This window comes from Panicum virgatum, chromosome 2N (assembly GCF_016808335.1).
Source record: "Panicum virgatum strain AP13 chromosome 2N, P.virgatum_v5, whole genome shotgun sequence".
Taxonomy (NCBI): Eukaryota; Viridiplantae; Streptophyta; class Magnoliopsida; order Poales; family Poaceae; genus Panicum; species Panicum virgatum.
The window spans coordinates 3,001,372-3,028,951 of record NC_053146.1 but is presented as its reverse complement, the minus strand read 5'-3'; the positions used below and the strand labels follow the sequence as shown (position 1 = coordinate 3,028,951).

Sequence of the window (27,580 nt, the reverse complement as noted above, 5' to 3'; positions counted from 1 at the left end):
ATTTCTATTAAATTACCCACCTCTATCATTATAAACATATTAAAATAACCCCCCTAAACATGTATCTAAATTACCCACCTCTGCCATTATAAAAAATCTAAAGTAATCTCCTAATGTTCGTGTAAATTTGAAGACTTCATGTGAAGCCACCTAGGATCCTAGGTGAGTACCCTAGAAAAATAGAGAAGTCTAAAAAATTCTCACAAAAATCAAAATTATTTGGCCATTCATCTGACTATTCTAATCATAATAGTAACTGGATCTGTTATCTTTTCTAACAAATTACCCATCTCTGTCATTATAAAAATAACTAAAGTAACCATCTAAACATATATCTAAACTACCCATCCTTTCATTATGAATAAAATCTAAAGGAACCTCCTAAACATGTATCTAACCTACACACCCACTGCCATTATAAAAAAAATCTGAAGTAAACCCCTAATGTTCGTGTAAATTATCCAGCTATGCCATTAAACCAATAATGCAAAAAGATCCCTAAATTTGTATATAAATTATCCAATTATATCATTATTAAAAATTAAAATAACCTCTAAATCTGAATCTAAATTGTATAATTATAGTAAAATATTCAAGTATATCAATATAATTCTAAATTACTATTTCTATTATTATTATTATTATTATATTTTTATTATTTATATAAAAATGCTACTCACGATAAGTGTTACTATGTATTCATGTACGATGAAAGAAATAAAAATACTAATTCATAAATAAATAGTTCAATTAAATATATATCAAACACACATGGACATGAAAATGAAATCTATTGCGATTATATTATAATAAATATATATTTTATAGTATATTTAGAATATTTAATAGATGGAAGTGCGTGAGATAGATGATTATAATTATTAGTTGCATTATTTATTTTTAAAATAATTAATGAACTTTTACAGGAGCACGTGTTGATAAGCTAGTTAATTCTAATTAGTTCTTACGGGCACGCAGTGAGGTTATGGAAAATTATGTGTGTCAAGATGTGGCTAGGAACTAAACACTCCCTGTGCTCCCTGGTAGGGATGAAAACGGTCGGGATCGGTCGGGAAAATACCCTAACCATTTTTGTTTTTACATTTTTATTCGGAAACAGAAACGAAAACGGGAAAGCTCGGTCGGGAAAACAAAATCGGTTATGCGGGATATCGGAAACGGTACAATTCGATCGGAATCATGTCGATAACGATCGGAAATCGGTACTCAAAAGCGGGAATAACGAATTATGTAACCCCTTCGAATGTTTGACTCGATACAACGGTTACAACCATACATAATATAAAGGAAAATAGTACCATAGTCCAAAGTAAATAAATTAACACCACAATAGAGTTCACATAGCAAGGGCATTAGTGCTCACAGGTTAGGGCATAAGAATATGATACAACAATTAAAGAAAAGAATATGATATACATCAGACATGGTTCAAATTATTGTCATGCATATCGGCACTAGAGGAATCGATATAACTACGAATGTTACCTTTTATACATATTAAATTATCATAACATATATTTCCTTTGTTATAGCAGTATAATACTTATGCATAGACCACGAGCTCCAGCTATTTGGCCCATAGCTTTTGAGTACTACCTAGTGTGGCTAGCAGGCCGTGGCCACTGGCCCAACTGCATGCAGGAGTGGGCAGCCGGGGCAGCAAGGCTGGCAGTGCAGCGCACGGCGCTAGCAGCAGAAGCGCACCACGATTAGTCCCGCCTTGGCCAGGGAGCAATACAGGACGCGCTTGTGAGCTAATAAATTAGACTGAGGGCCAGCGACATTACTGAACCTATGAGTAAACCGGAAGAAACGGGAAGAATCCGGGAATTCCGAGTAAAAAACGGGAACCGAAAATTCGGTTGGGAAAAGGCTTCACCCGATTTCGTTTCCGTATTTACCGGAATTTCCCGGATTTTTCCCGAATTTCGAATTTTCCTATAAAAACGGTATTTGATCGGTATATGTGGTATACGGTGTCGGTCGGTACGGGATTTTTTCGTTCCTACTTTCATCCCTACTCCCTGGGGCAGACGCATGCAGGAGGTCCCCCACGTACGGGCACGCACACGCGCGCATCCGGACACACGCGTGAATGCAGCACCAGTCAGGCAGCGGTCACTGCCTTACTGCACATGATTTCTGTGAATGCAGCGGCCACCTGGAAAGCTTCGCCAACGATGCTCTGCCTGCCTGCTACCCACAGCTTAGCTATTAGCTTATCCCACCACCTCCCATCTGATCTCGTCTCCTAGCTCTCTTCTCTTCTCTCAATAGCAAATGCCTTATCCTATTTAGCTCTCCCTCCTCTCTTCTCCTCCCTCCTCCCTCCTTTCCTCAGCCACCCAACCAGTTTGCAAATCTGACACACATAGGCCTTGAAGATTCAGATCAAGCAGCTACCTAATAATTAAGCACCCTCTGATTCTGCATTAGTCTCGCTCGTTCCCTAATCCACACTCCCTCACTCTCTCGATCACTTGTCTCCAAGCAAGAACACATACGAGCTAGATGGTCCATTCCTTGCATTGCAGCATTGTTCACACGCTCCCGCGGCCTCTCTTCTTCTCCATCCTCCTCATCCTCACCTCTTCCATGGAGGTAGCACACTCAGATGCCAGTAAGATTTTTTTTTTCTTTTCTCCCCCTTCACCCATTGCTCTTGTGACATCACATTGCTTGGAAAGCTTGATTATTACCAACTACCTCTTTGCCATTGCAGGGAGCCTACTAGAGGTTGGTGTCGGCAAGGTAATTTTGCTGTCCATCTCCATCTTGCTGTCGGATCACTTTATCTTTATTTGTTGTTTACATGTTTCAGCCCACTTTACTAGTTTTGTTTGAAATGTGGGTGATGCTGAATCAGGCTCAGGATGAGGATGCAGCAGCAATCAGAGGCGAGATGAGAGGATGGAGGGCTCTGATCGGGTCGAGGCCGCCGAGGTGCGAGAGGGTGTGCATGTCCTACGGCCACTGCGAGGCGGTGCAGGTGCCCATCGTGCCGCAGGATCGCCGTCAGAAGAGAGCCGCCGCCGCATCCACCGGCGCTGCAGATGAGGAGGAGCGCGTGGTGGCCGCCGCCGCCGCCGCCATGCGCGCCGCCATGTTCACCTACAGGGTGGACGACATCACCAACTACAAGCCGCTCAGCTGGAAATGCAGGTGTGGAGGCACCATCCTGGATCCATGAGCAAGAACACATTACACATGCACTCGCCATTGCTGTGCAGAAAATGTAAACAAAACCACTTCTTTCTTTCTTTTTCCCATCATGTTCATCCTCCTCCTGTTCTTCATCTGGGTTGCGTTGGTTCCTTCCCCCACAGCAATTGCTCCCTTAAATTTTGTCCCAGTGAGATTGAAGATGGGGGAAATTCAGATTATTATTTGGATCTGCAAATCAAATTTGCTGTACAGTTAAGCCCAGTTTTAATGAAGATTTCATGGAGGGTTTCAATGGATAAATATTATTAATTTTGTTATTACGATAAGGAGAGAAAATGATGGAGTTTCATGGGATATGGGGAGAGTTTCATTACTATGAAATCCATCTGAAACAGTTATCTAGTTCACAGTTTAGATAACTGAGCTATGAAATTGTGCACTGACACTGATCTAAAAAGCAAGTGATTAATCTCGGCAACATGCATCTGGTGTTTGTCAGTTTGGCATTGAATGCGGCCGATTTGGTGCTGACTCGGAGGTGGAGGCGATTAATCAGTGCATTCAAGTCACTGGTGTGCAGTGCGTGGGGACAATGGCAAACAAACACCTGCTCTCTGCTCTTTGTATGTGCGAGGTACTCCTAGCTCGGAGAAATGATGCACTCCATGGTGGCCGGCGTACTGCGCCAGATTGTTAGGTGGCTGCCATTGCTACAGACTACTACTGAGCAACTGCGTACGATTTTCTGTCTAGTATTTGCCTTCAAGTAGTAAAAACCCAAATCCCTCTCCACTGTTCCGTTCACAATGTTGCTTGGAGTTTCAAGATAATGGGTATGGTCTTAGGCATCTGTTTGAAGACGCACAAGCCAATTTCTTCAAAAAAAAAAAGATGCACAAGCCAACAGACCATCCAATAATTGGATCTTTGTGCTGGGCGATCGACGCCGACGAGGCAGCGGCCGGCGGCGGACCACTGGAAAATCAAAGGCGCGGCTGGGGCTCTAGCGCTTGACCGGCGCCACGGACGGTAGCTCCGGGCGGCCCGGTGGATGCCGTTCCTTCGCCTGTGCCTGTCTCCATGCATGTGAGCATCAGGCCATCTCAGCCTCCTGTAGCATCTGGCTGCCTGTGTTTGTGTGGTGTGTGTCAGGTGTGCTCTCACTTTCACTAGAAACACTGGCGCGCTTTGCCGCGCCCTCATTGGAGTGGACCAGCCTTTTTAGATTTGTATGTTACAATTGAGATACTGGTAAAGTGAGTGGTTTTTGGAGTCCATTTTCATTATAATCAAAACAATATAGAAGCCAAATGTTTTAAGAAATGTCTTTTAGCTTTATTCATAAACATCAATACTCTGAAGAAATGTTGTAGCAGGCCTCTCCGAGCATCCGTGTCATTCATGGAATTATGACCATTTCTGATTATGCAAAGTTGCAAACTGTATGTTAGTCCCAAAAGTCATGGTCCATGGAGCCGAGCATCCCCTTGGACTTTGGCTCCCTCGTGGCTGTCTCCTCGGCTAACGATCAGTCATCACTTTCTTATGGACTGACATGAATAAATCCTAATAAGAAGGGATACTGTTAGTTCAGACATTTCACAATTTTTTAGTTGGTTTTCCTTTTATTTGTCCTTTGTTATATCCCAGGAAATTACAAAGGACAGAAAATTGCTATATTTGTCATATCCAGCAACGTGTAGTGCAACACAATCATTTGATTAGCACACTACAAAAAAACGAATCACTACAAATGTAATCCTTCACAGTACTCAATCATGTCTTATGTATAATGGTATATATTGATATTGTACAAAAGTTTTAAGAATATTAAAATTGTGTGGTTGCTATTTCAATTGTACTAATTCTGTCAGCGCTAATATCATGTTGATTCTACTTTGTTGAAATTTAACCTGGGCATATGCATTGCCCTACGTTATATATGTCAAACTCTAGAGCAATTATCTTGTTCTCATCAGCACAAGATTTTGAATCAGTACTTCTTATCTGAATATCGAGCAATAATAGAATGAACATAGCAAAGTAATGGCTTTGTGCTTAATTATTCTGAGCATGCATGCCGGTATAATGCCCAGTAGCATGCAAACATTGGGGCTAGAGGCAGATATAATGCGCTCAAGAAGATTTCTTGCTGGAAATTGAAGAAATGGATGAAAACTAATACTTGACACATAATAATAAATAATTGCTTCCTTTGTCAATTTTCACTTTTCTTAGGAAGATCAATGAGTGCTTCGGTAAAGCATGCTTTCTCAGTTAAATTTACATGCTACATTGACATTTCATCAAACAGTAAATGGGCATGGAAGTAAATGAAGGAAGTCACCGGTAACCACACTTTGGCGGGGCTTCGGGGGAAAGAAAATTTAACTTTGTGCTAGCAGCACATCCTTGCCGAACCAGCTTGCTTGCGGTATAGAAGATTGATGTAGTGCTTGCCTTATGTCCTCACAACAAGGTGGGGGAGAGTACAGAACCTGGAGTGGAGCTGGAGCTGGAACTAGATGCGTGGAGCCGTGGAGGTGGGGCTGGCGACAGCGCCCACAGGCTCCCGCGTTCTCGACCCTGTGGCGGAGGCGACGCCGCTACGACTTGCGGCTGGCCGGCACCGAGGCTATCTGCTCTGTCGCAAGCAAATGGAGTTGACGACTAGTGAGATAGTAGACAGCGGCGTGAGCTCCAACACCAGAGTCCACGGAAGCTAGCATGGAGGGCGACGAGGGTTGCCGGAGTAGAGTGGACATCGGCGAGGAGGAATTGACTCCCTCGCCACACGCCGCGTTGAACTTGTCGTTGCCTAGTGACTGATGACACAAGGAGGAATGGATGCTGGGGGAAGTAGTTAAGCAGCATTAGGCTCGCGAACACAACGATGTTCCCCATTTCCTTCGCGGCTCCGCCTCGTCGCCGTCCTGATCGATTCGTCTGCGACCGCCGGGGCGGCGCAACGGATGGAGCGCCCTCTCCTCAAGCCATGGAGGTCGGAGTAGACGGACGTAGGCGGCGGTAGGACGAGGAGGCCAAGCGGCGGTGGGAAACAACGGTAAGGTCGCCGAGCGTGGTAATCCGTTTAACCGCTAGATCATAATCGAACGGGTGAGAAATAAGAGCGACGTGGCCTAGCGAGCCTTCGATTTTGGCTTTGGCCAGGTTGCAGGGTCAGCTTTCATAGAGATGGAGATGGAGATGGAGATGGAGATAGAGATGGAGATAGAGATAGAGATAGAGATGCCCCAGCTGGACTCGTCCTGCCTGCCCGGCCATGGCGGCTGCGTCACTCTGCTGCTTGCCTGCTGGCTAGCTGCCTAGCTCGTGCCGCCAGCCGCAAGCAGGCAGGCGCGTGCGACCAAAGGGCTGGGATGGGATGGGACACGGGCGTTCTGAAGATTATTGGAGCTTTGAAACAATCATTGTTATTTCCAAAGCGATGCAGGATCAATTCCAGGTTGCATTGGCTTGCACATTTTTCAAGTGTGTCTCAATTGTTTTGCCTGAGGGAGACTCTTTGGTTTGATTCAGTGGCGGTTTTCACTCTTTTTTTCCCTTCTGTTGCCTCTTTATCTACCAAAAAAAACTGACTGATTCTGAGTATCTGGTCACCCAAAATTGGTCTCAAATTTCATCCGGATTTGGATGGCTGGGACTGGGATGTAATGGTGTTTTTTTTTTACGCTGATAAAGGTGGCTGCATTGACCAATAGAAGGCCCAAGGTAAAAGCCCATGAAAAATCTGAACCTAAACAACAACTGGGCCCATCATGTTGCGTAACAGAAACAAACTTGGCCGAATCGCCATTGGTTAATCCAGAAACAAACTTGGCCGAATCCATATATACAAACAAGTTCTGGATTGCATCGCACTCGTTCAGTCATTTTTCTTAGGGAAATTTTATTAAATCCAAGATTTTCACATTGAGTTTATACAAATTTCTTGAATCGTATTCCAGCCTCTGTATTATCAGGATTTACACAGCTATACAAGAGAAAAGCAATGAACCAGACTGCTAATGACTGTGAATCCGTATTTACATGCACTTCATATTGAACCTAGCTAGCAAGATACAGTTTCACAAAAATGTCATTACTGTGAAAGGTGACATCCATTCTATGGTCCAATAGGGCTCCCCTAGTCCCCTGCTGAAAGTAGTGTTATTGCCACACTACATCAACAAGAAGCATGCTTGCACACTTTGCACACTAGCAAAAACCCAACAATTAGGCCGGCCATTACACACCTCCACCAGTGGTGGCAGCATTGCCGGTTCCATCAGGCCTACTAACGATCCCAGCATGGAAGAGCAGCGCCCAGAGGAGTGTGATCAGCTCACCGCCGCGGGCAATGGCCTTCCTATGCCCTTTCAGGTTGTTCGACGGCGCGACATACAGGATCATCTCCGCCCAGAAGCCAGCCAGGATCGCCCATGCTGCCTCCTCGCCCTCAACTAACTCCACCAACTGCTTTCCGAGCAACACACCATTCTTCACCACCGAATGGTTCGAGCCTCCACTTAGCAACTTGACCAGATCCTCGTACTCAGCTTCAGGTGTCAATGGCGGCCCCGTCATGGCGTGATCGGCAAGGACGCGCACAGTGTCCTCCTTGACAGCCTCATACAGGCCCTTGCTCCATGCTTCCTCGTCAGGAAGAAGCTCTGGGGACCAGGTCATAAGGTACGCACAGTACCTTGACAGGTGGGTAGCAGCAATCTTTCGTTGATCTGAAACTGGAGAAGAACCATGCTCTTGATCATCATGCCGAAAAGGGTGCCTCACCTCAAGAATGGATGTGGCGATGTGCCATGTAAGTATGGTGTCAGATGTGCTCTTGCCATTGCAGGCCCAGAGGAAGCCTTTTCCAACTTGGCTCCGGTGCAGAGATGTTCTGCCATTGCCTAGTTGGCACCCATTGCTGCTGGCAGCGGTTCTAAGTGCATCCACAATGCAAACTTTCACTGCCACTGGCACCTCGACCCTTGTCTTCTGATCTGGCAAATGGAAGAGACGACTGAGAAGACTGAGCAGGGTTGTCCTTGCAGTTGGGTGAAGCACCAGTACTGAACACTGGCCTATTTTTTCATCCCAGTGATTCGTTATCTTGCATCTACACTGCAGCAAAAGGCTAACAATCCATTTAGGCACTCCCAGTGGATGTTGCAAAGCGGCAGTTTTTACACAGTGGCATATGAGGGCTACTTTTGTCCAGTTGGAGCAGATGTAGGAAGTCACGTCCCTCACCTCAGCAATTAGGACCAAAACAAGAAGCAGAAATTCCGGCACCACATCTAAGTACAAGCTCCCAAACTTTTTAGACCGAGATTTGCTCACGGCCTGCAGCTTATTGCACCAGAATACATAGTGGATTTGATTGCGGCCTTGCTTGTGCACCTGAGCTGCGAACACAACGATGAAGTATGCAGCCACGACGCAGTAACCCATGCTCAAGAGTGAGATAAGGATGCTCAGGATAGGTAGCCAACACCTGGAGTAGGATACTGCGAGTGATGAGTAGTAGTAATCATTAAGGAACGAGAGCTCGTCTGCAATTACCCTGAACACCCTGTCATGCTCGCCGTCCTTCAGCAACAAGCTCCAGAAGAACTTGAGCCCAACATTGGCGAGGTCGTACCTCGCGAATCGACACCTCAGCAACTTGAACAATGCAAAGGGCAGGCATAGGTCTTTTGGTCTGCTTGGTGTTGATGATGTCGGAAGCATCTTGTCCAACTGCCAAACTCTGTCAAGGGTCACCAAGCCGGTGCTGTCAATGGCCGGTGTCCATATCTCGCTGAACACATACCCCCAAGGTTGCTTCTCCACTTTCCTACTGTCTTCTCCCATAACCAAGAGAGCAGGAGGAAGCTCATCCTCACCATTCCATCCGCATCTCCCTTGCTGTCGTTGTAGCTGCTGCATATACCCAAAAACAAGACTAGGATTGCGTCCTAGTGCAAAGGATTTCCTGGCCTTTCCAAATGAGTAACATTTGAGCCAAATTTTGGCACACACGAGAGCAAAGGGAGTGAACATAATCTTTGAACAGATGAGGGTGAGCGGTTCGTGGTCTTCACTAGATGAGAAGCGGAAGAGCCCATGGAAGAAACGTTTCTTTGTGATGCTAGCACCCAGGTAGAAGATCCAGACCCCCTTGAGAAGTAGCTCCGGAGGAGGCCGAACCCTACGACCCTCTCTGCTATCAATGGCGACCACCGAGGTAGTATTGATCGCTGCGATCTGGAAAAGGAACGCCCATGTTATGATCATGCAGGGGTGGAACACCGAGTCGCACAAGGCGGCCAAGGTCGTCATGCGGTCCTTGTGCCGGTTGACGTAGTCATTGGAGTTGTTGCCGAGGGTGGAGACGACGTAGGAGATGATGGGCAGGAACAGCGTGTTGGCTCCGAGGAAGATGAAGCGGGTGAAGCGGTGGTGGCGGTAGCGCCGGCCATAGCTGCCTATCCCGACCATGACTCCGGTCATGGCAGCGCCCGTGAGCAGCAGCGCGTTCCCCAGCCATATCTGCCGTTCCATGGTGTCGTAGAAGGCAGCCACAGCGAGGCTGGGGCAGCGCAACTGTTCCTGCATTGCAGCATTGGAGCAGATCATCCCGGTAGGTCTCTCTGGATCCATAGAGCCTGCTATTAGCTGATTGCCAAATTACAAACTCATTAGAGCCAAAAAGAAATAACACTCATGCATATGTGCTAGCACAGCAGTAGTAATTAAGTAAAAACCGATGGTAATTAGAAGCTGGCTGGTGTGTAATAAGAAAAGCAACAACTGTATTAGCATCAACCAGTAAAGTTGCCTACGGATTCTACTTATGAGGTATACAAAAGAGTAAATTAATAGTCAAAGGAGTTTGGAGTTACCATAATTTAGGTGGAGATCTCTAGCTGCGCATGCAATGGCCTCACCCATGTATAGCTCAAAGGCTTGTGCAGATGAGAGGCCATATGCAAGAGTAAGCATGCATCAACCTGAAGGGCATTGCAACTGTCATCCACATCCCATAGCAGTTCAGGTCGAAGAGGCGTGCGCTTCTTTATTCCGTGTGGCCCGGCCAGTGACTTTGTATCTTTCGAAAGAATCTAGCTTTGCCCACATGCAGTCTGCTTTGACTGTTTGTACCTAGGTACTCTTTCCCATGTCTTGAAGATGATTGCCACGCCCTTAGACTGAAAATTGGCCGAGATTTTCACATGTTTGGGAAATTTATGTTTGAAATGACTGAGTTCTTATTTTCTAGTTTTTTTGTTATGTAATTTTCTAACAACCAATTATCTCACCAGATGAAAAATAAACTCCAAAGCAACAACTAAGAATTGTGGAAGATAAGCTCTATCTAAGAAAAATATCTATCATACTATTATTAATTGGATATTCCTTTTAGAGCCTTCACTTAATCGTCATGAGACCTGCTAGAAAAAAAAAAGATAAATCCTATACATTCTCATAAAAATGAGAAATATACTGGTGGACTCTAATCTTCATTGATGATAATATGCATTGACCTATTAAGTTTTCTAAAAAATTAATCACATCCTCCATTATAAAAAATAGTCTAAAAGAACCCTCTCAATCTATATACCATATATAAATTACGCACCTCTACCATTATAAAAAATAGCATATACTAGTAATTCTAACACTACGAATGGCATTTGTGAAAGGGGTTTCGGGGACATTTTTTATGCTACTGCAATAGGTCGAAAAAAAATTCTTGAAGGTACAGATAGACTAGATGATAATATACACTGGGTAGTAGTACAGCAGGAGCATCAAAGGCCAAACATGGGTTTCGCCTTTACGCTTTAGGCCTCCTGCTTTAATTTTTGCTTTGCTAGCTTGCAACAGCCTTATATCTTCGAGGGACCATGACCATGCATCTAATGTAATCCTGGTCCTGATTATTCAGGGAGCCTTGGTACGGATGCACGATTTCCTGTTATGATTGATCTGCAGCACCTTGGGCTGGCCAAAAGCTAACCGTGCCGTACGTCCTTCTTTTTCTTTTCGGTGTTGGCATCTGGGGATAGTCAGTATTCACTAGTCGGTAGTCACTTTGTTCAAGGACCAATGGAAGGGGAAGGCCACTAGCCCAGCAAAAAGTCGACGCGAACATCCAGCAGCTCTGGACCAAACATTCCTCATTCTAGTCTTGTGCTGGACGGCAAGCACCTCATCAAAGTACTCACCATGCATGAGGAGGCTAGCTTGTGATGCAGTACAGTGCCCTTGTTGCCCAACACGCCATGCTTTTGCCTCTGGAGAAGCAGAGACGACGCCCAAGAAGAAGACCGCAAGCAAGGCAGAGTGGCAGACCCGCCGGCCGGTGGCAGCAATGAATGCCATCATCGCCGGCATGGGGCGCGTCCGGACCCCAGATCTGACAAATAAAAATGCAGATGTCAAAAGAAAAGAGAAAAAACAATGACCGTGGGTCCGTGATGCAATGCAAGCATATATGAGGCATCAAGCTCACTTCTCTGCTCATAAAAAGAATCAATCAAAACTGCAATATATCTATGTTTAGGAAACACACAAATACGAGTGCAGAAACTATTTTTGCATTGCATCACAGCAGTATAGGACAACAACCTAGGCCTGAAACAATTCAGATCCAACTTATTATTACAAAGATACAATTTTCACAAGAATATCAAAATTTAGAAAGGTGTGCCACATCTCGAATGGATTCAATGGTCATCCTGTAAAAAGGACTCTACACATCAAATTAAGTACACACCACAACTGAGAATAATCCAAAATTCCAAACATAATGTGGACAGAGACTACATCAACAAGACCAACCACGAAGTATGGTAAAAGAACATTGCATGATACAATTGGAGCCGCATGTATCAAACAACGCCAGCAGTAGTTGCAGTGAAATCGGGCTCACCCGGCCTATTAACGATCCCAACATGGAAGAGCAACGCCCAGAGGAGCGTGATCAGCTCGCTGCCGCGGGCGATGGCCATCGAATGACCTTTCAGATTCTTCGAAGGCGACACATACAAAATCATCTCCGCCCAAAAGCCGGCGAGCATTGCCCATGCTGCTTCCTCACCCTCGACCAACTCCACCAATTGCTTTCCAAGCCTCACGCCATTCTTCAAAACCTCATGCTTGGAGTCTTCACTTAGCAATTGCACTAGATCCTGGTACTCAACCTCAGGTGTCAACGGCCTGGTCCTGGTTGCAGCCCGGACAGCGAGGACACGTGTGGCATCCTCCTTGACAGCATTGTACAAGCTCTTGCTCCATTCATCCTCGTCAGGAAGAAGTTCTGGGCACCAGGTGACAAGGTACGCGCAGTACCGTGACAGGTGAGTGGCAGCAATCTTGTGTTGGTTACAAATCGTCGAAGAACCTTCCTCTTGATCAGGTCGGTAAGGGTGCCTCACCTCAAGGATGGATGTGGCGATGTGCCAGGTAAGTATGATATCAGATGTACCCATGCTGTTGCAGGCCCAGAGGAAGCTTTCACCAAGTTGGCTCCGGTGGAGAGATGCTGTTCCATTGCTTAGCTAGCACTCATTGCTGTGACTGCTTCTGAGCACATCGAAGATGCAAATCTTCACCGCTGCCGGTACCTTGACCTTCCTCTCCTGGTCAGGCAATCGGAGAATACGCCTGATAAAGTCAAACAGGATTGGTCTTGGGTGAAGCACAAGTACTGAGCACTGCCCTATTGTTTCATCCCAGTGCTCCATTATCTTTAATCTGCACTTCAGCAAAAGGCTAGCAACCCAACTATTCATTCTTAGTGGACGTTGCAAGGAGGTAGAATTGACATGGTGACATGTGAGGGCTACTTTAGTCCAGCTGGAGCAAATGTAGGAAGCCATAACCCTCACCTCAGAAATCAGGACCAGAGCAAGGAGGAAAAATACCGGCACCACATCAAAATACAAGCTTCCGAAGTTTTCAGGTCGCCATATGCTTACCTCCTGTACTTGAGTGCACCAGAATTTACAATGGATTTGTCTGGAATAGCCATTCTTGTTCTCTTTAGCTGCAAGTAGCACAATGAAACATGCAGCCACGATGCAGTAACTTATGCTCAAGAGGGAAAGAAAAATAACCAAGATGGGCAGCCAGCACTTAGCGTAGGATATTGAGAGGGATGAATAATAATAATCGTGAACAAAAGAAAGTTCATCTGCAACCACCCTGAACATCCTGTCATGTCCACCATCCTTTAGCAGCAAGCTGCAGAAAAACTTGAGCATCCTCACAGAGCGAACATTAGTAATTTTGTACCTTGCAAATCGGCATCTCAATAACTTGAATAATGCAAAGGACAAGCACAAGTCTTTTAGTCTTGGCATCATAGGATGAACATTCTCCAACTGCCAAATTTTATCAAGGGTCACCAAGCCAGTGGTTGCAATCCCCATTATCCCTGAGCCATTGGTGAACACATACCCACAGGATTAATTCACCACTTGTCTCCTATCTTCTCCCATAACCAAGAGAGGAGGAGGGGCATCCTCAGCTACCACTGATTCACCAGGCTGACTACTTTCTTGTCGTTCCAGCTGCTTCATGTACCCAAAAATAAGGCTAGGATTGCATCCTACTTCAAATGATAGCCGCGCCTTTTCAAATGCAAAGTATTTGCACACAATTTTGGTGCAGATGAGGACAGAAGGTGCAAACATAATTCTGGCACAGATGGAAACAGAGCTAGATGGTGTGCGGTCTTTACCATGCAATACTCCGAAGATTGCATTAAGAAAACGGCTTTTGGTGATGCTAGCACCCAGGTAAAAGGTCCATATAACCTTAACAAGTAGCTCGAGAGAGGGTCCTACAGTTCGACCTCCTCTAGGATTGATGGCGAGAACTGGGGTAGTATTGATGGTGGCAATTTGAACAAGGAATGCCCATGTTATGACAGTGCATGGGTGGAAGTTAGAATGGCATAAAGCAGCCAAGATGGGTGTTGTGCATTCGTTATCTACTGAGCTGACATAATCATTGGAGCTGTCGTCAAGGGTGGAGACGACATAAGAGAGGATGGGCAAGAATAGTGTATTGGCTCCAAGGAATATGAAACGGGTGAAGGGATGGTAGCGGTAACGCTGGCCGTAGCCGCCTATCCCAACTAAGACACCTATGATGCCAGGGCTCGTCAGCAGCAATGCATTCCCCTTCCATATCTGCCATCTCATGGTATTGCTGAAGGTGTTAATGGCATCACTAGAGCACTGGAGCTGTTCGCGCGATGTAGCATTCACGATGCAATGCCATCCATCCATAGGCCAGCTGATCACCAAAATTTCAATAATGTTAGAAGGAACTAATCATGCTCACTAATAAAGGACATATTAGATCAAGAAAAGCTAGTGTAAAATGACCATCCACAATCATAATGAATAATAGCATGCTGAAACCAATCTTCTCAAAGTATTTCAATTAGGGTTATGCGTGGAAATAACATAACTATACTCTTGATTTCGGTGGACAAATGCTTTGTAACTTTTTCTACAAAGGCCATATATTGACAGACATAGTGAAACGGAAGAAATAGCTAAAAAAAGCACAAAATGATATTTAGAAAGAAGCCATTGTAGAAAATTAATGCAAGCATAGCAGTATCAACTGGTTATTAATTCCACCGAGGCAGATAAGAATGAGTTAACAATCAAAGGGGTTACCTTGTCTTAATCTCGGCAGATCAGTACTGATCAATGGCTGTGCATGTCTACGCTAAAATGCATGCTTGTATATATATATATATATATATATATATATATATATATATATATATATATATATATATATATATATATATATATATATATATATATATATATATATATATATATATATATATATATATATATATATATATATATATATATATATATATAGCTCAAGTCTTGTGCAGATCAGGGCATATGAGTAGGAGTAATCCTCAACCTGCAGCACATTATTATATTGCAATTCCCTGCCCCATCCAAAATTAAGATGTACGTTGTGGTGCAACTAAGAGTTGTAAGTCTCTTTGTACCTTTTCCTACCTAGTGCATGTATGTAGCTTTCAAAAATTAATGAATGCTTTGTCCCATGCTGTGTACTTAAGTACATAGTTCTGCCAGCACTAATCATCCCAGTGCAGGTTTGATGGCTTCAATTTATCCCTTAGCTTTCCTCCAGAGAGCTTCCCAAAGAAACGAAATACTCCTTACCTCCTTACAAGATGTTCAGCTTATGTGATGATGATTGTTGTAATAACTAATAAGTATGGGCTATAGGCAGACTTCTTCTTTTGGAATATCTAAAGAAACTTATAGTAACTACTAATAAGAATCGAGGACATGAACATATATAGCTTTTTTGAGTACTTTTTCTTTCAAGCAATTATGGAAATAATGAACAACTGAATGAAAGAACTGAAAACCACTGCCAATCTGCCACACCCAGTCCCAAATACACACACAACACACCTGGTGTTGGCTTGAACTACCCACACCAGAAATTTTTATTTCCTCGCTGAAATCACCAGCGTCGGATTTGCACGGGGTCCACTCCTCGTGGCGGCGCTCCTCCAGGGACGGCGAGTAGAGGAGGAGCTACGGGACGTCGTCTCGGAGCTCGTGGTAGTCATGGCTTCGACAGCTGGGGAGCGGAGACGGCGATTTGAGCAGCCGGGAACCGACGACATCGCTCGGTTCCGGCGGCCAAGGCGGCGGGCGGCCCTGCGGGACGGCCGGACGGGCGACGCGAGCGGCATGGCGCGTGGGGGCTCAGCGCACGCGCAGCTTCGTAGGGGCGCGGGACCGAGGGGCGAGGGCGGCCTGGCGGCGCCTTGCCCTGGGCACGCACGCCATGGCGGCGTGGCGGCGCAGGCGCACGGCGACGGGAAGAGAAGCTGGCGAGCAGCAGCGGCTGCGCCAGACTGGGCCCAGATAGGGCCTCTCACGGGCTCGGGCCGTTAGCGGTGGTGGGGGCTGGGCTGGGACTGGAAAGGCTTTGGCCCAAAAGAAATTTAGGATTCGAGCTAACTCGAATTCTATTTTGAATGAATTTATATCTATCGAATTTTTAAATGTTTTTCACTCAAATCAACTCGCAATGCAAGCGATATGGATGCATCAAGGGAAAAAATATAACTTAATTCATATTAATTTGTTTTTAGAATTAATATAAATGTTGAAAAATTTCAGAAATTATGAAAAAATTGTTATATTAAATAGTGTTATGCTCACAAACCAAAATTAAATAGTTTAGGGTGTGATATAAGTGAGGAAGGTGATCATATAAAAGAAAGAAGACAAATTGTCTCTTCTTCTATCATTTAGTATACTTTTCAGGACATTATCACTTAGGATGAATGAAGCGAGGAGTCTCCTTTCTTATTCTAAACCAGACCCCAAATGTGAAGAGTAACGTAATTAGGCCCTTGGGCCCCAAAAAAAAGAAGAAAAGAAGAACAAATAAAACAGCTTGACACGTTGCTTACAATACAAAAAAGATAAAGAAAACATGGGATGATGATCGACCCCTTTTCCATTATAGTAGGAAAATGGAAACCAAAGTACATTCATTATGATATCCAAAAGATTAGTTAAGCCGGGTGATATTGGAAGCTAGCAGTGTTTTGTTTCTTCTTTTGTTAGGCTTTATGCTTAGATTGAGCCTGCTTTATTATATCTTAATTTGACATGCAACCAATTAACACATAATCCATCACATCTCATCTGATGGCTTAAGGGCAATCTCAACCCAAGACAATATAGACACTGCACATAGTCTCCAATGCCTAATTTCTTCAAAATAAATTATCATCCAATTTTCCCTCTTCTCTCTCTCTCTCTCTCTCTCTCTCTTTCTTTTCATGACCTTATCCCCTTCTTTTTTTCTTAGTTCTCACGTGACATAGTTTCTTGCATGAAAAATTATTTCCTTGTCTCCCTTGCTTAATACTCTTGCCACCTTAACGAATTGCTTATTACATGACAAGCTATTTAATGCTATCGGAACTATCCTAGTAATCAGATGCTTGGGACTGCCCTGATAATAACAAAAGTAAGATATGTTTTATTTTCTTATGTTTTGTGACTGTTGACCCTTTGTTCCGATCCCACTTTCATGCATTATTATCTACAGGCACTTTATGGTCGGCTTGTGCCTAATTGAAATCTTTGACTGATGATTAGTGTCTAATCCTGACATTGTCTAGTGGCTTTGAATATGTTCCTTGCTTAACTGACACTAAACAATGCATGTACGGTTAGTTACGTCTAATCCATATATCACCATTAGGTGATGGAGCAATTAAGACAAAAGCTCTCAGAACAGCAGGGGAGGCCCTACATGATAAGATGTTCTTATATATATAGGGATGTCTTCGTTCAAAAAATATATATAGGGATGTTTAAAAAGCAAAAATTAGCTAGCTCGGATCAAAGATTAAGGTACGATTAGCAGCACTGGTTCGTTGTGACCATCGTTAGTAAACAAATAAATAGCTGACAGTTCACTGTACTCCAACAAGTTACAATACAGTTGTTGACTCGGACATTGTAATTGCTAGGTAGACTCATATTATTGTACCTTGAACAATATGTATAATAATGTTCGGCTACATAACGAAGGCTAAACTCACAAAGTCCATGCCCACCAGTAGAAAAGTGGCCAACCCGATCGTACAGGCTCCATTGAGAAGAAGTGATGCAATTAATTAAGATACCACACACGATCAAGATTCATCAAGAACCTTGCGTGAGTAGTAGCTGTCGGTGTTGGGTCTTTCCAGCAAACTGCCATGGAAAGGAAGTTGTAACAGGCGCTGCTGATTCCGCAAAAAAAAAAAGTAACAGGCGCTGCTGACGCCATGTAAACTCTCTCTCTCCCTGCTGCTTATTAATAAACTAGCAAGGTGGCCCGCGCTAATAGCGCGGGTAGCTAGTATTTTTTAACAATTTTTTTTAGTTTGCCAAAGAGATGTATTCAGCAATTTATTTATCTTTGATTTGCTCTCCTAGAGTAGTACTTGCAGCTTTCCATGTATAGGTGTTCATATCAACTATCAATTTTAAAGTTGATTTGTTTCATATCATGTTGATATATTTGATAGTTTAACTTGCAATATTTTAGGATTAAATTGAATTTTAGGTCACCATAAATATAGCTGCATAATGTACCACGTAATACCAAGTTTGATGAGTAATAGTAATATAGGCTCACCTTGAATACACATTTGTCTTTTTCTAATTTTTATGTATCTTTCATATACATTTATATATGCGTGTTATTGTTATTTTTGAAGCCTACAACTTGTAACTTATGCCTTCTTTGGATCCATGGTTATTTTTTATCATCTCTCAAATAGATCAAATACCCTATAGATAGCCAAACAGGTGTGTTATTTTTTGTCTATTTGGAAATAACCCACTCCAAAAAAACTATGCCCCCAAGAGGTGATATCTAGATTATTTTGAGTGGGGTCCACTCCAGCAAGAGACAAATATTGAGACTCCAATGATTGTGAAAGTGTATTAAAATGCCAAATAATCCTTGAATCCAAATAGCTCAAGGCTTATTTTGATGAAGGGCTATTTCTATGGCTAAAGAATAGCCTAAAAAATAATCCTGGGATACTTCTCCAAAGAGGGCCTTAGATGGTGGACTTCCATTTGTGCCTTGCAATAATTTGAATTTTACTAAGCGAAAGTATCTCCAGCCTAGTTGGTATATATTTTAGAGCATCTAGAAAGCATCCAACAAACCTTAGATTTCACTCCTTGTTATAGTGAATTAAAGGTAGACGTAGATTAAATGTTGTACCAGCACTTGTAATAGCATAGAAAATATAGGTATTTAATTGGGTAATCACACTTTTGCAAATCCCCCTCCCAGGTTGGTTTGCACTTGATATGTCTCCTACTTTTTATGTAAGTCATTTGCTTCGAAACATCAATTCAAACTGATTTTTTTTATTTTTTTACATTTTATTTATTTTTATACTTTTTTATTTCCTTCCTAATTCATTTAGTCTAGTATAATTATCTTTTTATTTTAACTTGAAGTTAAAATATATATTATCATATTCTACTAACTCTTTGATTAACTGTTTATCGTGAAATACTCTTCAGCTATCCCAATTTAGCGCTCCTGTCCAGAGCGGCGAAAAAGCGCATTCTAGTATAATTATCTTTTTATTTTAGCTTGAAGTTAAAATATATGTTATCATATTCTACTAACTCTTTGATTAACTCTTTATCGTGAAATATCCTTCAACTATCCCAATTTGTTGTAGGATATTGTATTTTTTTAGAATAATTGGAAATGAATGGAAATGACCAGTTATACCTGCCCCCTAAAGGCCTAAAGACATCCGTCGAATCCCTGGACCATTGAAGCCGGCGGCCTCCGCATGTTGCCTGCTCCATCGGTTGCTCCGGCGAGCGGCATCTCTCGTGATGGCCGCCTATTCTGCTGCATCATCCTCCTCTTTGGTCCGCGCGGCGCGGAGGTCCGAATGCGGCCCTACTGCCGGCGGCGCGCGGGGGTCCTGTTGCCGCCGCACCGGGTCGCCACGCCGGCCGCCGCTTCGGTTTGTGGTGCACTGAGTGTTCGGGTGTATCCCTCTTGCCGGCAGCGCGCTTGGACGGTCTCTCGTGCCGCTCGCCCATGTCGATGCAGGGCGCGGAGACTCCGGGCGCGGCCTTGCTTTTTGCTGCTGCCATCCGCATCTTATCTGTCCGCCTTGCCCCTGGTCCGGCGAGCGGCGGCCCTCTGTGATGGCCGCCTGTTCTGCTGTCCACGCGGCCCTCGTACAGGTTGTAGTTTGAAATCAGATAGTTGCCTGTCTATTTATCAACATGGTTGGAAACATGTACGTATTCTGTCCGAGTCAATCTCTTTTCAATAGATTTTTTTTTCCAAAAACATATACGTATCTTCTACGCAATATCAAATATTTTATTTTATGGCTAGACTTCTTTTTTCTGTCCGACTCAATCTCTTTTCAATAGATTTTGTAACGACGTTACTCTTCGGGGGTTTTTTTTTTGTCATGGCCAGACTCCTTTTCCTATCTGAGATCTCTTTCCAATATTATCACGTGGAATACATTGATAAAATCCGACAATGCAAATCCTTTTCTTTTGTAGACCGTTAGATCTTCATAAAATCCGACGGTGCAAATTTTTTTCCTTTTTTAGATTAATGTGAGAATTTCTAGACCCTCTCGGCGAGCGTGGTAGCTTCTTTTAACTTTTTTTAACACTCCCTTATTAATATAACTAGTAAGGTGGCCCGCGCTAATAGCACGGGTAGCTAGTTTTTTATATTTTTTCTTGAGGAATGATATTGAATTTTCAATTTTTCTATGTCACGTTGGCATATTCTCATATACCTTTTAATGTCTAAATTTGGAGTTTGATTTTAATATTTAATCGTCTTGAATATCGGTGCATTTTTTAGCATGTAAGTCCGATGGTTAATTATAAGATGTGGTCACCTTGAATACATAAATTTTCTTTTACAAAGTTTTTATATGTACTTATTAAATATATTTATATAAATGTGGTAGTGATGTTGCAGAATGCTACAACTTTTAACTTGCTTGTTGGACTTTAATTTATGCCTTATAATATAAATAAATTGCTGACAGTTCACTGTACTCCAACAAGTTACAATACAGTTGTTGACTCGGACATTGTAATTGCTAGGTAGACTCATATTATTGTACCTTGAACAATATGTATAATAATGTTCGGCTACATAACGAAGGCTAAACTCACAAAGTCCATGCCCACCAGTAGAAAAGTGGCCAACCCGATCGTACAGGCTCCATTGAGAAGAAGTGATGCAATTAATTAAGATACCACACACGATCAAGATTCATCATGAACCTTGCGTGAGTAGTAGCTGTCGGTGTTGGGTCTTTCCAGCAAACTGCCTTGGAAAGGAAGTTGTAACAGGCGCTGCTGATTTCGCAAAAAAAAAAAAAGTAACAGGCGCTGCTGACGCCATGTAAACTCTCTCTCTCTCTCTCTCCCCCTGCTGCTTATTAATAAATGCTGGACAGTGGACAAGTTGTCTAGGTCTTAAAAAAAAAGATTCAAGAACCCAAAAGACAGACAAGAGAAGATAGCCAAACCATCTGCATACCCTATACATGGAAACCATTCTATCGAGCAGAACCAGCTTCACTAGTAGCAGGGCCACCGGCATTATCATCACCAGGCCGACTCAGTATCCCAGCATGGGTGAGCATCGCCCAGAGGAGCGTTATCAGCTCGCCGCCCCCGTGCGATGGCCTTCAAGTGACCTCTAATGTTGCCTGACGGAGCGATGTACAGAATCATCTCTGACCAGAATTCAGCCAGTACCACCCATGCCGTTTCCTCGCCTTCAGCCACCAGTTGCTTTCCAAGCCTCGCACCATTCTTGAGCACATCATACTCGGAATCCACACTTTGTAACAACTGGGCCACCTGCTCATACTCGGGCATTGGTGGTGTCAACGATCCCGGCACAACACGCCCCGCGAGGGCACGCTTGGCGTCCTTCTTGACAGTCTCATACAGCCTCTTGCTCCATTCATCATCATCTGGAAGAAGATCTGGAGACCAGGCCATTAGGTATGCGCAGTACTGTGACAGTTGAGTAGCTGTGGTCTTGCAATTCAGATCAAACATAGAAGAACCATGTCCTCCTTGACCATGATGGTACTGGTGCCTCATCTCAAGGATGGATGTGGTGATGTGCCATGTAAGTATGGTCTCAGATGTGCCATTGCTACTGAAGGCCCAGCTGGGGAACATTTCGCCTGCTCGGCCTTGGCGTGGAGATCTTATTACGCCATTGCTTAGTTGGTGCCCGTCATGGTTGTTGCGTCTCAAAGTGTCGATGATGCGGACCTTCACCACTTCTTGCAATTTCACACTCCTATCTAGGTCAGGGAGACCGAGGAGACGTCTGAGAAGAACTAGCAGGGTTCTTCTTGGATGGAGCACCAATATTGAGCTCTGTCCAATTTTTTCATCCCAATGCTTCATTAGCCCCCATTTGCACTGCAGCAGAATGCCAAACCATTCTTGCACGCGCTGATAATGCTGCAAATAGGCATGCCTTATATAGTAGCATATGAGGGATACTTTGGTCTAGTTAGAGCAAATGTAGGAGGCTATGTACTTCACCTCCGCAAGCATCACCAGTGCTAGAAGCAAAAATAAAGGAATGTCATCGAAGACGAAGAATCCAAAATTTTTATCCTGCCTGTTGCTTATCAAGTGCTTATCATTACACCAGAAATGACAGCGTAGCTGATGGTTATATTTGCTCTTCCAATTTGATATTAGCCCCATCATGATGAATATTGTAGCCAAGATGCAGTAAGTTATGCTCAGGAGTGAGATACTGACACTCACGATGGGCAGCCAATGCTTCGAATAGGAGACCGGAAGCGATGAGAAATAGTAATCTTGGATGAACGAAAGTTCATCTGCAATCACCCCAAATACCCTTGCATGATGGTTGCCTTCTCTACTCTGCAGCAGAAAGTGCTTCCAAAAAAAGTTGGGGGTCCACGCAGACGTAGGTAGCGTCGTTAAACTTTTACTACGCAGGGCGTCGGATAATCGGACCAGGTAGCGTCGGATGATCCGGTCACTCTGTGACCTTATGTATCCGTTGAGGTTCTGACAATTGACGTGGAGGCCGTCGGATAGACCGACCCGTTACTCCGACGGGGCGTCGGTTCATCCGGTCCTGAAGAGTTTTCTTCTTCTGCGCCTGCAATGCTAACGTCATTAGTCCGATGCCTTTGTTCGACGGTGCATCGGATCATCCGGCCCTTAAGAGAGTGCCTTGATCGCCTAAACATGCTCTCTGGTACACGATCCGACCATTAGTCCGACGCTCTTCCCTTCCACATGTCGGATCATCTGGTCACACTTGGGTTTCTTCAACTGAGACGCTGCAGATTGCACCAAAGCCCATGCGTCGGTTTATCCGGTGCCGGCCGGATACTCCGGTGACCCTGCACCGGTTCATCCGGTGCACTTGTTTGAGTTTGAATTCCATCGCAACGGCCACTGATCATTGCTCCTGTCCACGTCGGATCATCCGCCTGTTTTGATGTGTTTATCCGACCTTTGTGGCTCGGATAATCCTAACCCACTGAGTTTTGCAGAACTCGTCCAATTCAGCGTTTCTTTGAGTTCTTTCTTCGTGTTTTGCTTTGCTAAGGCTTTTTACTTCATTCTAGGGACCTGATGAGATACACTTGACAAACACATTAGTCCCATTGATTGCGTTGTCATACGATCACCAAAATCACTCGAAATGGCCTAAATGGGGCCATGTTCGTTACAATCTCCACCTTTTTGGTGATTGATGACAACACAATCAAAGGAAGCATAAATTTGCAAAAATTGATAATTTTAACCACTTACACTTGTTTGGATGCTTACCACCATCCAATGTCGGCTTGGCCTCCCCATAAATCCATGATTTTCCCCCCTTTTCTTCCTTTTCTTCTCCCTTTTTTTCCCCTTTGGAAGACACTCCTCCCCCTTTGGGAGATACTTGCTTTGATCCACATTTCTCCCCCTTTGGAGTCAAATCACCTAAAAAGGCCTTGCAAAATAATATAGCTCAAAGGAAAGAGTTAGTAGCCTAGGGAGTTAGTTCCATGAATCATGATCTAACTGTATGATATCAATGAAGATACCAATTGAACGATTACTAAGGTGGATCACAAAATCACGAAACTAGCATGATATGAGCTAAGCTTTCCATAAGTGTGTGCATGAAAAGATAATGTATAAATCAAGTGCACAACTGGACATTTGGGCAAGAAAGTTTAGACCATATCATACATGGAGGTAGCTCTAAAAGATTAAGAAAAGATAAAGATTCCAATTGAAAGAGTTTTAGAACCTTGCATACCTCCGGGAGACACTTAGTTACCTTGGTTGTACCACTTGAAAGAATATGAGTGAAAGGCACTTGGGTACTCCAAGGTGGGCAAATGTATGAACACATAGCCTATGAACTTAGATATGAAAATTTAAGTTCAATAGAGCATGGCTCAATATGCATGAAAGCACACTATTTTATCTAATCACTCTTATAGAGTTGTTAATTCACATTGAGCGTGAACAACATTATCTTAGAGTTTTAACTCCGGAAAAAAAAACTACAAAAGATAAACTTGCAAACACGTTAGTCTCCAAAATCACAAACCACAGGATGAACTCCCCCTAAATGTGTGCATTTAGTATTTGAATTACCAAGCAAATATATGCACATTGTTTATGACAACAATGGAAAGTTTACCCTATAGATTGTGTTCATGGTATACAAATAAAACACATACCTTATGAAGTCCAAATACCATAAAAAGTGATCTTGTGTAGTTTTCTACACACTTATCAAACCATATAGGTTGTTTATGGGTTAGATCAAGACACAAGCAACCCACCATATATAACACTTGGAAATCCAAGGCATGCAAACATCCTAGCAAAAATAATGGAGCTATATGATGCATGAATTGAAATTTAGCTCCCATTACCTTATGGGAGATTTGAGCACCAAATGTCCAAGTTGTGAGCTTTGCCTCTTTGGCTTGAACCTTCTCATCATCTTGAAAGCTAAGTTCCAAATCCACCGAGGCCGATCCTTGGGCTTCAAGTATCTTTTGGAACCCACACCATTTGAGGTCCCTTCATGTTGGTGATGACTTTCTTGGGCACCCAAATGGAGTGGTTCCAACTCCAATCTTTCTTCCCAACCTTGTGAGCAACCACTTTGCCATTGTCATTCTTCTTGATTATATAGGTGGTGCTTTTGCTCTTGTTCTTCCGGTTGAGCTTGGTGTAGATGAGAGAACTCTTGATTGTGATCTTCTTCTTGTTCTTCTCATCTGGAAGCTTCTTCTTTTGTTGAGAGCACTTGTTGGACTTGTGGCCTTCTTAATGGCACTTGAAGCATGTCACGGTGGACCCCTTCTCAAGCTTCTTCACCATGTCTTCATGGTTATCTTGAGAAGGTTGGACAATGCTCTTGCTCTTCAATCTTGCCAAGTCCTTCATGAGTCTTTCCACTTTTTGCTTGAGCTCATCATTCTCCTTGGCAATGAGATCATCACATGATTCTACAACAACATTCTCATAGTATTTCTCATGCAAGGGTTAGAGCAAGATTCATCAATTAAATCAATGAAAGAGGGTGAAGCATCTACCTTAGAAATTAGAATTGCATAAGGGGTAGATTGCTCCATTTCCAAAGAGTCATTTGTTTCTTTAGTGACTCTCTCAATTTTTAATTTGAGCTATTCATACTCCTTACTAAGTATATGGAATTTGCATAACAAATTATCATAATTTGTAGCAAGAGTAGCATTAAGATCATTAAGAGCATCATATTTTTTTAGATTGTTTCTTAATTGCTCTTTGGTGCTCATGTACTAAGTCAAGAAGTTCTTTATAGGAAGGAGAGTCGGAGCCATCATCACTTACATCGCTTTCCATACCTTTAACCATAAGGCATATGTTGGATAATGAGGCCGTGCCCATGTTGAAGCGGGTGGTGAAAGTCTTGTTTAACTCATCACTTGAGCTTGTGCTTGATTCTTCACCACCACTTGTCCACTCGCCAAGAACGACGAAGGCTTCCTCCTTGGGCTTCTTCTCCTTCTTCTTCTTGAATCTGCTCTCAACCTTCATATGTTGGTGGTGAGGCCCATCTTTGAGGAAAACCATGTACCCCATCGAGTTGATCTTCTTCAAACTTTTGTTCAAGATCTTCACTTGCTTGTAGAGCTTGGGGGACATGACATCTTCATCACTTGAGGAGCATTAGCTTTCTTCCTCTTCACTTGAGCTTCTCTTGATTGCCATCTTCTTCAATAATCTTTTTTGTTTGCTTGTGAGAGCGCTATTAGTTGGTGAAGAAGGTGTAGCTCTTGGTTTGATGTCGTTGCGAAGCTTATGGGCGATCACCTTGTTGAGAACTTCATTTGGTGTCATTGTTGAGAGCTCTTTTTCATAGAGAATGGTTGTCACCAAATCATATTCCGGCCTTCGGAGAGAGTGAAAGATCTTGCGAATGCGCTCTATATCATCAATTTTCTTCGCACCTAAGGAGTTAATCTCATTCAGAAGAACATTCAACCGTGAGTACATAGATTCGACATTCTCGTCATCAAGTTGCTTGAAGCTATTAAGTTTATCAATGAGAACATGATATTTTTCTTCTCCTACATCTTTTGTGCCCTAATGGTTCTCACTAATAGCTTTCTAAATATCCTTAACATTTTCACAAGCAAACACACAGTTGAATACGTTGTCACCAAGAGAGCTCAAAATAGCACATTTTGCAATAGCATCAAATTGTTTCTCTTGTTGACCTTTGTTTTTCATGCCCTCACTAGTTACTCTCCAAACATTTAGACCCTTAGCTTGGAGATGGGATTGCATTAAGATCTTCCATCGTTGGAAGCCCGTGCCATCGAACTGTGGAGGAGGTCCTAAGAAATTCATCCCTTCCCGAGCAAGCTAACTCACTAGGCAGTGAAGCCTAATACCGATCCTATGAGCCGGTAACACAAATTGCCAATGGAATTGGCTTCCTTTGTGAGAGGTGTGAGTCCCGGCTCTGATACAACTTGAAAGAAATCGGGTGCTCGTAGCCTAAGAGTGGGAGGGGGTGAATTAGGCAAACTAAAAATCTTAATCTCAAGCTCCAACTATTTGCACATAAAATAAACTAAGATATACTATCTAGATGTGCAACTAGTGTTCTTCTAGTGTGAAAACTCTCATTCCAAAAGAGTTATGCAACCTATAGTCAATCCTATCAAGATTCTACTCTAGAAAGTAAAGGCACACAAAGATGGCAATAAATAAATGCAGAAGCTTAAAGGAGGGATGAGAGAACGCAAACTCTTGTGACACGATGATTTATCCCGTGGTTCGGTTAGCCACAAAGACACACCTACATCCACGTTGTTGAAGCACTCACAAAGAGTATTGCTTCTCGGCAATCAAGTCTTTTCCAAGAACACCAAATCCACGGTCATCTTGATCCCAGGTTCCACTAAGAAGCTTCTCCACCAAGGAAGGGGGTCTCCACGTCCCCCGCACAAAGCTTGTCGTCTCCGCTCCACACCAAGCCGGAGGGTCGATGACATTGCCGACGAGTCACCAAGACTCCAAGGATGGCCGGCTCACCGAGTACATGAGATGGTTCACTCCTAGAACCAGAGCACAAGGCACACAACCTAACTCACTCACTCACTCAAGAGCTAAACTAGTGCTAAACCTAAAGATGTGATCAATAAGCACTTTGGTTGGCTTGGAGGTGTTGAGGATGTGTGTGGGACTTATCTGAACTCCAGCAA

General features: G+C 43.4%; 2 protein-coding genes across 5 annotated transcripts; one reads left to right on the top strand and one right to left on the bottom strand.

Annotated features, from left to right (window-relative positions):
• Positions 1–2,196: 2,196 nt before the first annotated feature.
• LOC120663052 (EPIDERMAL PATTERNING FACTOR-like protein 2) lies at positions 2,197–4,076 on the top strand. Of its 2 annotated transcripts, XM_039942087.1 has the most exons (4): positions 2,197–2,641; positions 2,744–2,772; positions 2,888–3,256; positions 3,686–4,076. In XM_039942087.1, the coding sequence occupies exons 1-3, from the start codon at positions 2,533–2,535 to the stop codon at positions 3,209–3,211; spliced, it is 462 nt and encodes a 153-aa protein (XP_039798021.1). In that variant the 5' UTR covers positions 2,197–2,532; the 3' UTR covers positions 3,212–3,256; positions 3,686–4,076. The 2 variants fall into 2 exon arrangements, with proteins under 2 accessions (XP_039798021.1, XP_039798020.1); XM_039942086.1 differs by lacking the exon at positions 3,686–4,076 and having other exon boundaries at positions 2,888–3,488.
• Positions 4,077–7,138: 3,062 nt separating this feature from the next.
• On the bottom strand, positions 7,139–12,197 carry LOC120663051. 3 transcript variants are annotated; one of them, XM_039942083.1, is made up of 4 exons: positions 12,110–12,197; positions 11,403–11,593; positions 10,077–10,382; positions 7,139–9,824 (listed from the first exon to the last, which is right to left on the bottom strand). In XM_039942083.1, the coding sequence occupies exons 3-4, from the start codon at positions 10,174–10,176 to the stop codon at positions 7,435–7,437; spliced, it is 2,490 nt and encodes an 829-aa protein (XP_039798017.1). In that variant the 5' UTR covers positions 10,177–10,382; positions 11,403–11,593; positions 12,110–12,197; the 3' UTR covers positions 7,139–7,434. The 3 variants fall into 3 exon arrangements, with proteins under 3 accessions (XP_039798017.1, XP_039798018.1, XP_039798019.1); XM_039942084.1 differs by having other exon boundaries at positions 7,139–9,849; positions 10,077–11,593; XM_039942085.1 differs by having other exon boundaries at positions 7,139–9,849; positions 10,185–11,593.
• Between the last annotated feature and the right edge of the window lie 15,383 nt (positions 12,198–27,580).

What these genes read in the sequence shown, in the direction of transcription:
- LOC120663052 (XM_039942087.1), top strand. Translation starts at nt 2,533, where the DNA reads ATGGTCCATTCCTTGCATTGCAGCATTGTTCACACGCTCCCGCGGCCT. An exon ending in GGTAGCACACTCAGATGCCA is followed by an intron (nt 2,642 to 2,743) that starts GTAAGATTTTTT and finishes TTGCCATTGCAG; the next exon opens with GGAGCCTACTAGAGGTTGGT. An exon ending in TAGAGGTTGGTGTCGGCAAG is followed by an intron (nt 2,773 to 2,887) that starts GTAATTTTGCTG and finishes ATGCTGAATCAG; the next exon opens with GCTCAGGATGAGGATGCAGC.
- LOC120663051 (XM_039942083.1), bottom strand. Translation starts at nt 10,176, where the DNA reads ATGCTTACTCTTGCATATGGCCTCTCATCTGCACAAGCCTTTGAGCTA. An exon ending in AGATCTCCACCTAAATTATG is followed by an intron (nt 9,825 to 10,076) that starts GTAACTCCAAAC and finishes CTATGGATCCAG; the next exon opens with AGAGACCTACCGGGATGATC.